General features: G+C 39.9%; 1 protein-coding gene across 3 annotated transcripts in view; it reads left to right on the forward strand.

Annotated features, from left to right (window-relative positions):
- LOC140477207 (sperm-associated antigen 1-like) overlaps nucleotides 1-14,714 on the forward strand; it is a 133,217-nt gene that overhangs the window by 89,288 nt on the left and 29,215 nt on the right. For all 3 annotated transcript variants that reach the window (XM_072570697.1, XM_072570698.1, XM_072570696.1), the window contains exon 14: nucleotides 12,693-12,868. In XM_072570697.1, coding sequence (XP_072426798.1) covers nucleotides 12,693-12,868 — 176 coding nt within the window. The remainder of the gene's footprint in view (nucleotides 1-12,692; nucleotides 12,869-14,714) is intronic.

The raw sequence follows: 14,714 nt of genomic DNA on the forward strand, positions 1-14,714 counted from the left end.
TGCACTCCTGCCAAATCTAGTAATGAAAGGTGGTGGACAATTAAACAATTCAGTGGAGGAGGCTTCACATATATTTTCATCCTCAATGTTGGAAGAGCCCAACACACAAGTACAAAAGATAAGGCTGGAGCATTTGCAACAATCTTCAGCCAGCAGTGCCAAGTGGAAGATCCTTCTCAGGCTCCTCCACTATTCCCCAACATTACAGATACGAATCTGTAGCCAATTCGATTCACTCCATGTGATATCAAGAAATAGTTGGAAGCACTGAACGCACCAAAAGCCTTGACAACATTTTAGCACCCATGCTGAAGATGTGTGCTCCAGAACTTACCACATCCCTAGCCAAACTCTTCTAATGCAGTTACAATGCTGGCATTCAACCGACAATATAGGAAATTGCCTGGGCATGTCCTGGACACACACAGTAGGACAGATCCAACCCGGCCAATTACCGCCAAATCCATTTACTCTCTATCATCAGTAAAGTAATGAGAAATGTCATCAACGAAGCTATCAAGCAGCACCTGTTGAGCAATAACTTGCTCAGTGAAGCCCAGTTTAGGTTCCTCCAGGGCATCTTAACTCCTGATCTCATTCAACCTTGGTTCAAACATGGTCAAAAGAGCTGAATTCGGAGGTGAGGTGAAAGTGACAGCCCTTGATATCAATTTGACCAAGTGTGGCATCAAGGAGCCCAAGCAAAACTGAAATCAGTGCATATCAGGGGATAAACTCTATGTTGGTTGGAATCCTACCTGGCACGTGGAAAGATAGTTGTGGTTGTTGTAGGTCAGTCATCTTGGCTCCAAGTCATCTCTGCAGGAGTTCTTCAAGGTTGTATACTAGGTTCAAGATCTTTAGCTGCTTTATCAATGACCTTCCCTCCACAAGATCAGAAGTAGGGATGTTTGCCAAGGATTGCACAATGTTCTCAACATCTCGGATACTGAAAGCAATAAAATCTGGATAATATCCTGGCTTGGGTTGACAAGTGGCAGTTAACATGCATGCCACATAAATGATCATCTCCAATTTCTTGTGATGTTCCTTCCAAATTTTAAATATTAAAAAGTACAGTCACATTCTTGATAACATGTGGGCTATTCCTTTACCTTTTCCATGACATAAACATTTTTTCAAACATTAAATAGTTCAGTTAATAAGCTCCATCTCACATTTTTGTCTTGAATTTCATTACAAAAGTTAAGGAATTATGCCTGTATACTATTGTTCCTTTGCACCCGCAACAGACATAAACTTCATAATGTTGAAGAGCCAGTAATAATTACTGTCTCCTTTTCCACTGTACAGCATCTCTGATATTAATTTGATTTCTTAATAAGGACCTCATTTGGCCTCTTCCCGATTCCAGTGCTATTGCAAGATGATAACTTACCTGAGCCACTAGTGTCAGTTGTCATTTTAAAAGGTTTCATAAAGTCAGGACAGCCAGCATTGGTTCAGTTGTTAGAATTGCTGTCAACGTGCCAAAGATTGCATGACATTCTGCTGTCCATACCCTCTTTGCCTGTTTTCATAATGTTAATATTTCACACAACGCCGAGTTATAGTCCAACAGGTTTATTTGCAAGTAGGAAGGAGCAGTGCTCTGAAAGCTGTACTTCCAAAGAAATCTGTTGGACTATAACCTGATATTGTATGACTTTTAACTTTATCCACCACAGTCCAACACCAACACCTCTACATCATGTTTTCATAACAAATTTGTTAGGTACAGCTATTGTGCTGAAGTTTAGGCACAGATTTCCAATAACACCCGTACATTCCCAGAAATCTCATGATTTCCTGTTGCATCTTAGGAACAGGAAATTTGAACAGATTCAGTTCTTGGCAAAACTTGCTCTTGCCCAAAGTAATCTACCCTCATTGAAGCGAATTTGCTTGGTGGAATTTATTATTAAGGCAGCTAACTATAATTGCTTCAACAGATCTTCTCATTGCTTTATATGTTCTTCCCAGTTGATACTGTAAATTACAATATACGCATAAACTACAAAGTTAGGCACTTCAGCTACAACTTGAGTCATAAGTCTATGAAATTTAGCGGAGCATTTTTTATACAATCTCCTAAGCAAGGAATTGGGTATGATCTATTTTTGTGAGGGCATTCATTTTTCTGTAATCTGCGCAGAATCTATTAATCAACCTGGAATAACGGAATCCGTACAGTATGGATGCAGGACATACCGACCCTCCGAAGAGATCCCAACCTCTCTCTTACACACACACTTTCTATCATTCACCCAACCAACCTACTCCTGGACACTATGAGCAATTCAACTTGGACAATCCTCTTTGGACTGTGGGAGGAAACCCATGCAGACATTGGAAGAATGTGCAAACTCCACAGTCACCCAAGGGTGGAATCAAACTCTGCTCCCTGGCGCTGTAAAGTAGCAATGCTAACTAGTGAGCCAGTGTGCTGCCCTATCTGGTTAACTCCAGATTTGGCAGGTCCAGGTGATTTTCCAGCATATATTGAATCTCCATTTTCACCTGAGCTTGTTTTTCCAGGCTTGACTGATAACAATATTGTTTTATCAGTACTGTATCCCCTACACCCACACCATTTGTGGTAAACCTTGTACGTCTCTACAGATTTCTTTCAATTTCCTAGGTAACCTTACTGGATCTTCACATTGTCTATCCTCTAATTACAAAAATACATTGTCTAACTATCCTAGTATTTCTGCCTCACTAGTCAGATTGTAGGAGATTGACTTTGTGAATTATCAATTTGCTTTTATCTCATTCTCACTTTCCCTATTAAACTTCACGACTTACCATCTGTCATACCTGCTCTTTCTTAACTTGTTTTCTATGATGAGATGTATTAAACATGCTTATGTGATATAATCGATTGTTCTTTCTGCAATCAGGAGTATCTATCAGATAAGTTATTTTACTAACCCTCCTAACTGCCTTTATAGATTACTGATTCGTGCTTTCAAATGTTCTGGTTTTAGCATGTTTGCCTGCCCATTCTTCCATTTTTGACTGTGTAGTTTCTAAATGCTCCTGTGCTACTTTGCACGTTCATGAGAGTCCATAAATATGGATACATGATCCAACATTGAGGATTCCTCTTCTTTGCCTAGAAACTTTTCCTTAATCAATTTTAATAGATCCCTTACTACATAACCATAGTTCAATTTAAAAGAACTAAACCCAGTAGAGTCATTTGGGGAATGTCTGGTAGCAAAGGTGTAAAATATGCAATTCTAGTCTACACTGCTGCCATGACTATTGAGTGATCTCAATACTTCTGTCTTCCAAACATTCCGTTTGCCTTTTGCTTGTTCACCCATGCTTACCTGTACATTCTCAAAACCTGAGTTTTTTCACAGGCTTTTGACAGTATCATCAGTTTGGTGATCCAGTGCACAAGAATAAAAGGGAAATTATTGAGAAGATAGTTTAGAGCTTTGATCTATTTAAATCTGATGATTATATTTTCACAATGTCTCTGCAAGAACTCAGTTGTTCACTACCAGGAATATATTTTAAAACAAATCACAGGCCCAAATTACAGTGCAGTTACTTTTATCTGTACATGAAGACTGATTTTATGTTCTTGGCTGTCATACTGTGAGAGACATTGATTTAAATTGTTCATTGTGTTGCTGCAACTTGCCTACTTTAGGGCTCATGTTTGACAGAGTCCTAAAAATAAGTAATAGTTGGTGAAGCAGTGAGAAAACAAGACTAAACATATAAATTAACTTGATTAAATAAAACAGCATGCACCTATTGCTAGTTGTGGTTAGTAATTATTGCCTGTGTAAACAGCAACTACTGGCTGGCCCATTTCTGCTGGATGAGGGATGTTCAAGCAGTTGAAATTTAAGTGATTGCCTACCTCTGACTGATATTTTTAGAGAGAGCCTGTAAATGAAACAGTACACTTTCTACTGAAGTAGGAAAAGCTACATTCTCACTGCACGTTGAGAATATATTGCCAAGTTGTGGGATGCCAAATTGAGTTGCAGTTTTTAGTATTAAAGTTGACTCTTTGATATTACGTATTGAATAGTCTAAACAGCAACTGCTTAGATTTATGTAGTGCCTTTAACATAATAAAACATGTCAAAGCACTTTGCATTAGAAAGCAAAAAGCTTGATCAAAGAGTATGTTTTAAGCAATGTATTAAAGGAAGAAGGAGAGGTAGAGAGAGAGGTGTAGAGCCTAGGACCGAGGACCAGATGGAATTTAACTTAGGTAAATGTGATGTGTTGTATTTTGTTAAGGCAAACCAGGGCAGGACTTACACAGTAAATGGTAGAGTCCTAGGGAGTATTGCCAAGCAAATAGGGTGCAGGCACATAGTTCCTTGAAGGTGGAGTTTGCAGGTAGATAGAGTGATGAAGAAGGTGTTTGGCATGCTTGCCTTCATTGGTTATAACATGAAGTATAGGCCATGTTGTGGGTTTTTAGGACATTGGTGAGGCCACTTTTGGAATACTGCATACAGTTCTGGTCACACTTCAATAGGAAGGATGTTGTTAAACTCAAGAGGGTGCAGAAAAGATTTACAAGGATGTTGCTAGGACTGGAGGGATTGAGCTATATGGAGAGACTGGGCTTTTTTCCTTGGAGCATGGGAAACTGAGAGGTGACGTTATAGAGGTTTATAAAATCATGAGCATAAATAGAGTTAATAGCCAAGTCTTTTTCCTTGGGTAGGGGAGTCCAAAACTAGAGGGCATAGTTTAAGGCGAGAGGGGAAATACTTAAAAGGGACTTGAGGGTAATATTTCCATGCAGAGGATGGTATGTGTCTGGAGCTGCCAGAGGAATTGGTGGAGGTGAGTAAAATTTAACAGGCGTCCAGTTGAGTATATGTGTAGGAATTGTTTAGATGGATATCAGCCAAATGGGACTGGGTCAGATTGGGATGTCTGGACAGATGAGTTGGACCAAAGAGTCTATTTCCATGCGGTATGACTCTGACTCAATGACTCTATTACTGTTACTAGGATATGATTAATCATTCAATCCTTTCTTGTTCAAATGTAGCAGACTTCAGTCGGCACACACATGTTGTTCCTTGTTGATATTCAGTGAAGGGTATTGCCCACTGACCATCCTGGGCATGTATGGCTTTCTGATGAGTCCTGCTCTCCATCTGCTCCTGTCCCTCTTCTCATTCTTTTAATGATGCTGTGTTTGAAAAAAGATACCTACCACTGTACCATGTCTTCAATCTTATCGTGCAGATGACATGACGTCAGGAACAAGTTTATCACATCATTCTTTGTAGGCTTTAGCAACTGTAAATAACTTTGAAAAACACTGTATACCTGTACACTAACAATAGCTAGTAGAAATCAATCTTCAGGCTTAGGGGTGGGTGCAGGGAGAGGTGCAGATTAAGGGGATGGCGGGAGCAGAGTGGTGAAGGTGGGGATAGGTGAAGACATGCAGGGGGTATGACCTGGTTGGTCAATGGAAGGAATGAATCCATGAGGTGGCTGAGAGGAGTGGAATGGAGGGGGAGGGGCTGGGAAGGGAGTCAGGGGAAGGGAAGGAAGCTTATTAGAAATTGGAAAACTCAATGTTGAGTCCTCCGGGCTGTAGGCTGCTCAGGCGGAAGATGAAGTGTTGTTCCTCCAATTTGCAGTTTGGTTTGTTTTGGTAATAGAGGAGGCCAAGGATGGTCATGTCGGAAAGGGAATGGGTCGGGGAATTAAAATGCATGGTGACTGGGGGGTCTGGTCAGTCCCTGCAGGATGAGATGCTCAGCGAACCATTCCTTAAGTTTACGTTTGGTCTCCCTAATGTAGAGAAGACCACATCGGGAGCAGCTGATGCAGTAAACTAGGTTGGAAGAGAGGAAGGTGAACCTCTTTCTCACTTGGAAGGACTGTTTGTCCCTTTGCCCGATTCCCTTCTCAGCCTTTCCCCCTCCTGCCACCCCTCCCAGTCACCTATCGAATTCATTCCTCCCATTGACCGGTCGTACCCTCTACCTATCTTCACCTATCCTTACTTCACCACCCTGTCCCTGCCACCCTATTTATCTGCAGCTCTCCTTACACCCACCCCCAGTCCTGAAGAAAGGTTACACCTGAAATGTCGACTTCTCCACTTCCTGATGGTGCCTGGCTTGCTTGTCTACTTTGGATTCCAGCATCTGTAGTTTTTTTTCCCTCCAGTAGAAATAAATCTGCAATTAATTTGAAAGTATTTGATGATCCCTTTAAATAGGACAAGTGTGGGTGTTTTTCTTATTGCTGAACATGTGTTCAGTCTTGAAAGTAAGAAAGAGAGAGCATTAGTTGGAACTTTGAACTCCAAAATGTCGATGTTCTTGTCAGGTCAGCTTTGTGCACTGATTGACATTGCAATCTTCCTTCTCTTGCTTCACTTGAAAGTGTATGTGTACACTTTGTGCACCATCTTGACTTTTTATTATGCTTATTGTACTCAAAAATCAGGCACTACACATCCATATTTTACATCAATATAATTTACAACACAAATATAAGTCATTCAGTTGAACAATCAATGCTATAGATAAGCTTTCTCCTACTCTATTTACTTCATCTAACCCTATAAGCCAATCAGTAGCTTCCCTTATCTGCATTCACACTGTTTCTTTCAACCATAGCATGAGGAAGCAAGTTTTATATTATTTCTTGAAAGTTAATGTTTCAGGTCTGTGATCTTCCATCAGAGCCTCCTGCCCATTGTAACTATTTTACTATCAAGATTAATATTGCTCCTCTAATTGCAGTTTGCACTGCCTTTTATTAGGAGAGAAAATAATATTAAGGTGAAATATGATTCCTGTTGTATTCACCCATATTAATGCATATGTTGCATGATAAAAAATACAGCTGCATTGTCCTAGACTAGTAGGATCTCTATTGAGAGTCTATAAGAACGGAAAGCATGGCTGTAAGTTAGGATAGTGCTTCAGTGTTTGTAGAAGTTCCTCATTGCATGTCTAAGTAGTCTGAGATTTGGCCAGTGATAGATATAAGATTGAGAGAGGCCAGGAGATGGATGAAATTTCTAACATTTTGAATTACCTTGACCCTCCCCCCTTGTAAACTAATTGAATGTCATCCTCAGTTGTGTAGCAGTTGATGTTTGTGCTGACTGCTTTAGTAAATTCCTTCATATGATTGAACCTACCGGCATATGCTCTTCAGCTAAAAATACTTTAATAAATGTATCCTCAGTTTGGGAATCCTCCCCGCAAAATTGCTCCTCATAAGATATCTGCTATTGAAAAATTGAATTGTATTAACTGTAATCTTTTAAAGTGTGTTTGTACCATTCTACAATATGACTCTAAAAGTGTGTTTCTATTTAATCACCATAACCTGTATATTTGTGGACATAACTTATTTTGATTAAATTACTGCATAAGATGATGATTTGCGCCATGGTAGTTATCTCTGCATGAGTCATGGGCCCTGTTGTAGAATGGCAGTAGTGCCCTTATCTCTGAACCAAGAGGCCTGGGTTCAAGTCCCACCTGCTCCAGAGGTGTGTAATAACACTTCTGAATAGGTTGATTTAAAAAAAGGTATAATTACTCATCATTTGTAAGAGTTCTCAATCTTTTAGTTTTAAACAAAATTCTGCCAGAAATATTTATATAAATATCTTGCAGAATTATTTTGAGAATGCCAAGATCCTGTGGCTTTGACGATATTAATGAATCTCTGGGAGAGGTGACCTGGCTGAAATCCCAAGGCACACATCTGGATAAAGTAAACCTCTATAATGGTTACTTGACAATCAGATAAATTCAGAATAAAGTTCTGACTGAGCATAACTGTAAGGTTGTGTTCACTTCGGAATCAAATTATATGAACTTGAGTACCAGCATCTTCATTACATTGGCAGGATGCATTTTGCCAATATTAAAGTGATTGTTTTGTATTTGCATTATGTGAGTGGGAAATTCACTTTGAAAAGTAAATTTATTCTAGCAAATGTAAGTATTGCACGTTAAAGATAAATAATATTACTTTGATTTACGTGGATTGGGCACCATTAGTTCAAGAGGGATGAGGAAAAATAGTAAATTTGTCACTTCTATGCTGGCTAATTTAAGGATTTCACTCAAGTCATCAATGTTATTAACTGATGAATCATTCATTGATGTATAAAGCAAATCCCCGATGCCTGTTTGCTCTCACAAGCAATTTATTTTTCTTTGGGCAACAAACAACAGCAATGCAATTTTACAGATTGCATTTGTACAACTCATTTATTCCATTAACATATTTCCCTACCCAAATGCTTTCTCAATACTAGTTTCTTTCTCTAACCATCACTAATGAATTCTGATAGTAGAGCAGAACTCCCAGGCAATTAAAACATTGCTTCTGTTTTAAGACAGTCGGCTATCCCTTCAGGTAATTGATTGGGCCATACTCTTGTTAGTCCTGCTGTACCTCCATCAGGATACCTCAGAATCATCCCACCTTGACTCTGGGCCAACCACCAATCTTCACTTTGAGAATCTTAAAGACAGGCTGGAGAAAAATTAACCTTGGCCCTGTGGCTTCACTCATATTTACATGCAGCGGTCAAGAAATGCCAGCAACAATGATTTGAAAATGAAGGGGAAGGGAATATATTCAATTTAGCCATTCCAAAGACACGTGCTTCTCCAAACAAGCCAATGATCATTCTATTTATTCATCTTATCCCCATAATCCATTCATTTCCTTTTCCTTCATTCACCTAAAAACAATCTAATCTTGAATGTTGTTGAAGTTTCTGTCTCAACAGTCTGTTTCAACCTTTAACCATAGAAATGAATTCAGGTTTACAATGAGCAATGTAAAAATGTTTCTCCTGCTGACTCTTTCACCTTGCTTATATTTAGCCTGAGACCAAGGCCTTATATTCATGATCTTTTTACTATTGAAAATACACTGCTTTGATTTTATTCTGCTGTGTTGCCCATAATCTACATTGTTCTAACAAAAATAAGTTTAGGAATGCGAGGCATTACATTGCTTTGCTGCCTGATTTATCTTCCTGTTTCTGTCGGTATTGTGCCCAAAATGGTAGAATAGCAGAGGGAAATTTTAGTGCAAGTCTCTAAGTAGCTCTTGCAAAAACAAGGTTTCTTGAGCAGGGATGATTTATGACACCACTGCACAATCCAATTACATTATTTGAATAAGGATACAATACCAGCTCATCACAGAGCACCTGTGTTGAGTCAATACTTTGGGTTCTGAGACCTAGGAATGTGCTACTGAGCAACAGTTGCAAAGGTTGTGATCATGGGGTGCTCATTGTGAAACTATACCCTGGAGAAAGATGGCTCCCAACCAAAATAAGGGGAATCCTAAAGGGGGACATCCTGAAGGCTCAGCAGAGAAGAACTATTAAAACTAACCAATTGAAACATTTAACAGTATGATAACTCTTGAGTAGGAAATGTAATCTCCTCTTCAGTTATCCTGTAAGTATCCATGTCACACCCTTAGAAATATGAGCTCAGTTGCAACACCTTACATTTTTCAAGTGACTATGTTGTTTTATGGCACCTAATGAACTATGTTACATGTTGTTGCAAACACACCCCTTGTACACTTAAATTTCAGTGCAATCAGGTTATTAATTTACCCCAAACAAACAGAATGCTGGAGAAATTCAGACTGAAAAAGAGTCATTCAAGATTTGACAAACTAAACTTTGTTTCTCAATGTAGGATCAAATTGCTGCAGATAGAATATGAACTGAAAACAAATAAGTGTTGGAGATCATTGGAGCTAAAGTGAAGTGTGGAGGGCACAGCATTTATGCAATATTGGATTGGGGGGTTGTAGTCGGAGGAAGGGTTTGAAGAGATGATGTCAACATTATTGCTCAATCCAGCCATGCCTTGACCACTCACATCCGCCTCACAGTAGCCACTGAACAGTGTTAGTGGAGAACTGATTGCATTAATTGAAATGGACAAGATGCTGCCTCACTTCTCCTTAATCAATGACTAAATTTGTTAAAATTCAAGGCTGTAAGGAGCCCTGATGAAAAGGTCCCAACCTAAAACGTTGACTCTCCTATTGCTCTGATGCTGCTTGATCTGCTGTGCTTTTTCCAGCTCCAAATTTTATTAATTCCAACATCCTGGTATAACCTCCTTTGTACTCTCTCTAATGCTATCACATCCTTCCTTTGGTGAGGTGACCCAGTATTCCAGCTGTGGCCTAACCAATGCTGTGTACAACTCCAACGTTACCTGCCTGCTCTTATACTCTGTGCCACAACTGATGAAAGCAAGTGTCCCAAGAGAAATATGAACAGCAATCAAAAGGGAACAAGAATAGCAGCAAACAGTTATAGAGTCGTACAGCATGGAAACAGGCCCTTCAGCCCAACATGCATGCTGACCAGGCTTCCTAAACTGAACTAGTCCCATTTGTCTGCATTTGGCCCATATTCCTATAAACCTTTCCTAGCTATGTACCTGTCCAAATTTCTCTTAAAAGTTGTAATTGTATCCGCCTCTCCCACTTTCTCTGACTACTTGTTCCATATATGCATCACTTTCTGTTTGAAAAACAGGCCCTTGTTTTAAAAGACCCCTCAGGTCCTTTAAATCTTGCCCCTCTCACCTTAAACCTTTGCCTTCTAGTATTGGGCTCCACTTCTCTGAGGAAAAGACTGTGATTTTATAAACCTCTGAGGATACCCCTCCGCCTTCAGGAAAAGGGCCCAGTCTGTTCAGAAAACTGAAACCTTCCAGGCTCAGTAACCTCCTTTTAACTTTTTTTTTGCACCCTTTCCATTTTTATAACAGGGCGACCAGAATTGTAAGCAAAATGTGGTTTTGCCAATGTCTTGTACAGATGTGACATAATGTCCAAACTCCTGTACACAGTCCTCTAACGAAAGCAAGCATGCCAAACACCACCTTCACCATTCTGTCTACCTGTGATGCTACTTTCAAGGAACTATGTACATGCAATCCTAGGTATCTCTGTTTGACAACACTCTTCAGGGCCCGACCATTAACTGTGTGAGTTCTGCCCATGTTAGTTTTGCTAAAATGCAACACCTCACACTTATCTACATTAAACTGTATCGGCCATTCTTCAGCCCACTGGACTAATTGTTCAAGATCCTGTTATAGAGTCAGAGATGTACAAAATGGAAACAGAACCCTCGGTCCAATTCGTCCATGCCGACCAGATATCCTAACCTAATCCAATTCCATTTGCCAGCACATGGCCCATATCCTTCTAAACCCTTCCTATTCATGAAACAATCCAGATGTCTTTTAAATGCTGTAATTGTATCAGCTTCCACCACTTCCTCTGGCAGCCCAATCCACACACACCCACCCTCTGTGTGAAGATGTTGCCCCTCAGGTCTCTTTTATATCTTTCCCCTCTCACCCTGAACCTATGCCCTTTAGTTCTGGACTCCCACACACCAGGGAAACGACCTTGTCTGTTTATCGTATCCTTGCCCCTCATTATTTTATAAACCTCTATAAGGTCACTCCTCAGCCTCCGGCTCTTCAGGCAAAATTCAGCCTATTCAGCCTCTCCCTATAGCTCAAATCCTACTTCCCTGGCAACATTCTTATAAATCTTTTCTGAACCCTTTCAAGTTTCACAACATTCTTCTGATAGTAAGGAGACCAGACTTGCATGCAATATTTCAAGAGTGGCCTAACCAATGTCCTGTACAGCTGCAACATGACCTCCCAACTCCTATACTCAATACTCTGACCAAAAATGGAAAGCATACCAAATGCCTTCTTCACTTTCCTATCTACCTGCAACTACACTTTCAAGGAACTATGAACCTGTACTCCAAGGTCTCTTTGTTGAGCAACACTTCCTAGGACCTTACCATTAAGTGTATAAGTCATGCTCTGATTTGCTTTTCCAAAATGCAGCACCTCATATTTGTCTAAATTAAACTCCATCTGCCATTCCTCAGCCCATTGGCCCATCTGATCAAGATCCCATTGTAATCTGAGGTAACTTTCTGATGAACAATAATAGACCATCACCGTCTCCTCCGACTGTCAAGACAATTGTGTATCAAATTGGCTAGCTCGGCCTGGATTCATTGTGCAAGTACTGTGGACAGACTGTAGACCGTAGTCACAGGAGAGAGCGTGGGTTCCTACCCAAGAGCCAGAATGTCAGACTGTTCAACTGCTGGTATTGGAAAAATAAAAGGTGAACAAATATCTGTCCCTCCCTTCACTTTACTCTTCTGTCGGCAAGACTGCCTTTTAGATACAAATCAGTTCTTAGTGCAAGAGAGGAAAAATGTGTCATCCTAAGTCTTCCAATCACCAGTTGTAAGAATTTTTGTATTTTGGTCTTCTTTATCCTTTTTTAAGCAACTGGAACTGTATTTTTTGTTGTCTCTTTTATTGTGAAATTTTAGTAAAAGATGTGTAGAATAATGATGTGATTGTGTATTCATTCATTATTCCATCCATAAACTCAGCAAATAGTTCCTGAAGCCTGTGCATATCTGATTATAAAATTGTGCAGAGATCGAGCATATTGGGTTCTCTGCCAAAGTTTACACATTGTTGTCGCATATATGTTAGAAAATTGGCATTGCGCAACTGGAAAATCTGTACTAAGTTCTGTGCTTTCTAGCAATATCCGTTAGATAGGTTCAAATGGTTTTAATGACCATGCAATTTCCCTTGCAGGATAACTAAGACACTAATAGAAGAAGATGGTGTAAATTGGAGAGAAAAAGTTTCAGCAATCCCAGTAGTCCCTGTATCTGCACAGCAACATAGGTGGGAGAAAGATTCTATTTCCCATGCTGCTGAAAGTAAAATCCAGATGACGAATGAAAACCAACACACATCTCCAAACCATGGTAATGGCAAAACACATCAACTATTATTGGTATTGTTGCAAATAATTTTGACTTATGATTATGAAATGTTGATCTCATCATATATAGAAATTTGCCTAGATGGCCAGAATGAGTACTTACAGTTGTACCTGAAACAGAATGCTCTGAGTTTAGTGGATGCCAACTTAACCTAACACTTGCAGTCAAATTGCTAACTGAGATCGGCTTTGGCCTGGATTTCTGCATCACGTTGCAAGAGTGGAATACATAATCCAAGCCAACATTTTAGTGCAGTACTGCAGGAATAATGTATTTTGGAGGTTCCATCTTTTGAATGAGACTAAGTCTGATATGCCTGTGCGAATGGACAAAAAATGGTAGCATTATTTGAAGACTGAGGACCTGGCCAGCATTTAGCCCACATTCAACAAAACCCAAGATATATTACTTTAACTTTTATCTTTCTTTGCTGTGAAAAATTTGACTGCCACATTTGTCACAACACAATAATGACTGTTAAGTTACGGCACGGTGGCACAGTGGTTAGCACTGCTGCCTCACAGCGCCAGAGACCCGGGTTCATTTCCCGCCTCAGGCGACTGACTGTGGAGTTTGCACATTCTCCCCGTTTCTGCGTGGGTTTCCTCCGGGTGCTCCGGTTTCCTCCCACACTCCAAAAATGTGCAGGTTAGGTGAATTGGCCATGCTAAATTGCCCGTAGTGTTAGGGGCAGGGGTAAATGTAGGGGAATGGGTCTGGGTGGGTTGCGCTTCGGCGGGTCGGTGTGGACTTGTTGGGCCAAAGGGCCTGTTTCCACACTGTAAGTAATCTAAAAAACAAGATATGCTGAGAACATAGCTTGCAGTTTTATAATATCTTTTATTTCTTAACTTGATATCTGGCATAACAACGATGTTGCAATTTAAAAATTTGCATTTAGATAGCACTTTTTCACAGACAGACAAAAATACGTGGCAAACCATAAAAAGCAAAACCAGGAGGTATAGTCTAAAGCTTGATCAAAGAAATAACATTTAAAAATAGTTCTAAACAAGAGGGAGGGAAGGCAGTATTATCTAAGAGGAAATTAAGGGTGTGTGCCTAAAATGCTTAAATCTTGGTTACTAATGAGGAATGTGAGCACCTTAAAATAAATTCCTTTGGCATTGTTCATAGCTGTTTATTTTGTGTGTTCTGATTAAAAATTATGTTTTGAATATTGAACATCCAAAATAACTGCTGTGTGTGTATTGAGACTGACATCTGTTTAACATTAATGTTTTCACCACCCTATCGTTTTGAGATGATACATGATATATAATATAATTAATTATTATTTACTACGCAATAACTGAATGCCACAATCTAGGTGTACTTACCCTGAATTCCAAGTATTTCTAAAATTAGTTGGCTCATTGGACCAACATTGTGGTTTCGCTTTTTACACTAACTGAGACCTATTAGTACTGTTGATCGGACAGTCGTTGCCGCCTCTCCTGACAAGCCTGGTGCATTGCTGCCTCTATCTAGCAGCCTTGTACATCCTTTGTGGACCATCTCACCTTGCCTTATTCCTCTGCTCTGTCTAACATCAACTGTAGCCCATGTAAATGCCACACACAATGCTACATGCATGATTGATATAGTTATTGTTCTTGCCTTCTGGCATACGTGCCTGCTGTACTGCATGAGCATGAGCTTACCTTTATTAACCCAGGAGTGCTTGGGCCAGGTTCATCCTCTGGTGTAAGTCTCTGCTGTTGGTCAGGTACTTGTGCAGGAGATGCCCCTGTTCCCTCAGATGTGAAATTTGCTCATCTGTCCTCTTGTTTCTGCCAATGGAGCATGGCCTTTCCATCCTTCCTTA

Source organism: Chiloscyllium punctatum, chromosome 5, assembly GCF_047496795.1.
Source record: "Chiloscyllium punctatum isolate Juve2018m chromosome 5, sChiPun1.3, whole genome shotgun sequence".
Taxonomy (NCBI): domain Eukaryota; kingdom Metazoa; phylum Chordata; class Chondrichthyes; order Orectolobiformes; family Hemiscylliidae; genus Chiloscyllium; species Chiloscyllium punctatum.